This window comes from Anneissia japonica, unplaced genomic scaffold (genome assembly GCF_011630105.1).
Source record: "Anneissia japonica isolate Jap-2015-1 unplaced genomic scaffold, ASM1163010v1 scaffold287717_len1600092_cov198, whole genome shotgun sequence".
NCBI lineage: Eukaryota > Metazoa > Echinodermata > Crinoidea > Comatulida > Comatulidae > Anneissia > Anneissia japonica.
The window spans coordinates 85,833-87,815 of NW_022755469.1; the positions used below are offsets into that span (position 1 = coordinate 85,833).

At 41.6% G+C, this 1,983-nt stretch overlaps 1 protein-coding gene across 1 annotated transcript; it reads right to left on the minus strand.

The window, feature by feature from the left end:
* Nucleotides 1-302: 302 nt before the first annotated feature.
* On the minus strand, nt 303-1,217 carry LOC117123447. Its single transcript, XM_033269362.1, has one exon. The coding sequence runs from the start codon at nt 1,215-1,217 to the stop codon at nt 303-305; it is 915 nt and encodes a 304-aa protein (XP_033125253.1).
* Between the last annotated feature and the right edge of the window lie 766 nt (nt 1,218-1,983).

The following is a 1,983-nucleotide window of genomic DNA, read 5'->3' on the forward strand; positions in this document are numbered from 1 at the left end:
GACGATAGCGGTGTTTTTTATGTTGTTGTTGTTGATGATGATGATAATGATGATGATGGTGTGTTGTTTTATGATGGTGATTTGATGTTGATAATGAGGTTGATGGCTTGAGGATGATGATGGTGATGATGATGATGATGATGACGATAGTGATGATGATGATAATGATGGTGTTGTTGGTGGTAATGATGATAAAAATTATAATGATGATGTTGATGATAATGATGATTACCGGTACTAATCAATACTACAGATCTTTAAATGAATTGTTTTTTGATTATTGTTAGGCCTATTGGTCCTATTCATAGGCACATCCCTATTTGTACCACTGCCCTATCTATAGACACATCCCTGTTTGGCACCATTGTCCAATCCATAGACACATCCCTACTTGGCACTGCGCCCATTGGCACATCCCTGTTTGGAACCACTGCCCTATCCATAGGCACATCCCTGTTTGGAACCACTACCCAATTCATAGGCACAACATCCCAGTTTGGAACCACTGTCGTATCCATAGCCAAATCCCTGTTTGGCACACATGCCCTATCCATAGACACATCCCTACTTGACACTGTCACCACTGGCACATTCCTGTTTGGAACCACTGTCCTATCCATAGGCACATCCCTGTTTGTAAACATTGTCTTATCCATAGGCACATCACTGTTTGGCACCACTGCCCTATCCATAGGCACATCCCTGTTTGTAACCACTGTCCTATCCATAGGCACATCCCTATTTGGAACCATTGTCCTATCCATCGGCACATCCCTGTTTGTAACCACTGTCCTATCCATAGGCACATCCCTATTTGGAACCATTGTCCTATCCATCGGCACATCCCTGTTTGTAACCATTGTCTTATCCATAGGCACATCCCTGTTTGTAACCACTGTCCTATCCATAGGCACATCCCTGTTTGTAACCATTGTCTTATCCATAGGCACATCCCTGTTTGGAACCATTGTCCTATCCATAGGCACATCCCTGTTTGTAACCACTGTCCTATCCATAGGCACATCCCTGTTTGGAACCATTGTCCTATCCATAGGCACATCCCTGTTTGTAACCATTGTCTTATCCATAGGCACATCCCTGTTTGTAACCATTGTCTTATCCATAGGCACATCACTGTTTGGCACCACTGCCCAATCTATATGCACATCTCTGCTTGGCATCATTACCTTATCCATTGGCACATCCCTGTTTAGCATTATTGTCCTATCCATAGGCACATTCAGTTCTTGTTTTGAACCACTGCCCTATCCATAGGCAAATCCTTTTTTACATCATTGCACTATCCATAGGCAAATCCCTGTGTGGCACCATTGCCCTATCCCTGGCTCCCTGGCACATCACTGTTTGGAATCATTATTAGCCTGTCCGATGGGAAGTTAAGTCCTCACCACGCTCGCCTCGCCCTCCAAAACCCACTTACACAAGCACTGCTTAAAGTCTTACTCAGTCCTATTACTGTTTGGCATACATAAGACACACTTGATTAGGCCTACTTAATACATAGTGGGGCCAAAATGTGTCGTTCAATCTCTTTGCAATCGGTGTTTGTCGCATTAATCAAATACAAATTTCTGCTCATATCAAAACAGCGGTACCCGATATGAGTTTGTTGACGTTTTTATCTTTTTTTATCTTTAAGTAGTTGAAAATGAAATGAACATCTAGGTCTAGGTACGGTATTGTAGGGAATAGGATAAACACATAGCTTTTCGTAACATGGAATGATTAAAAAATACGTTAACCATATGTTTAATTTGAAAAAACTAAGAAACCATTACCCAATCAACTTAATATTGCTTAACGTTAAGAACAAGTACCTATCTTTCCTTCGATGGCGTTGGGCTAAAATGAATGAAGCTATTGGGGTTCGCACTGATGATGTCATCGATTTAGGCCTATATGAATGCATATTACATGTATCTTTTCAACGTGAATGGTTCGTGTGCAAGCAAAGTGTAACAC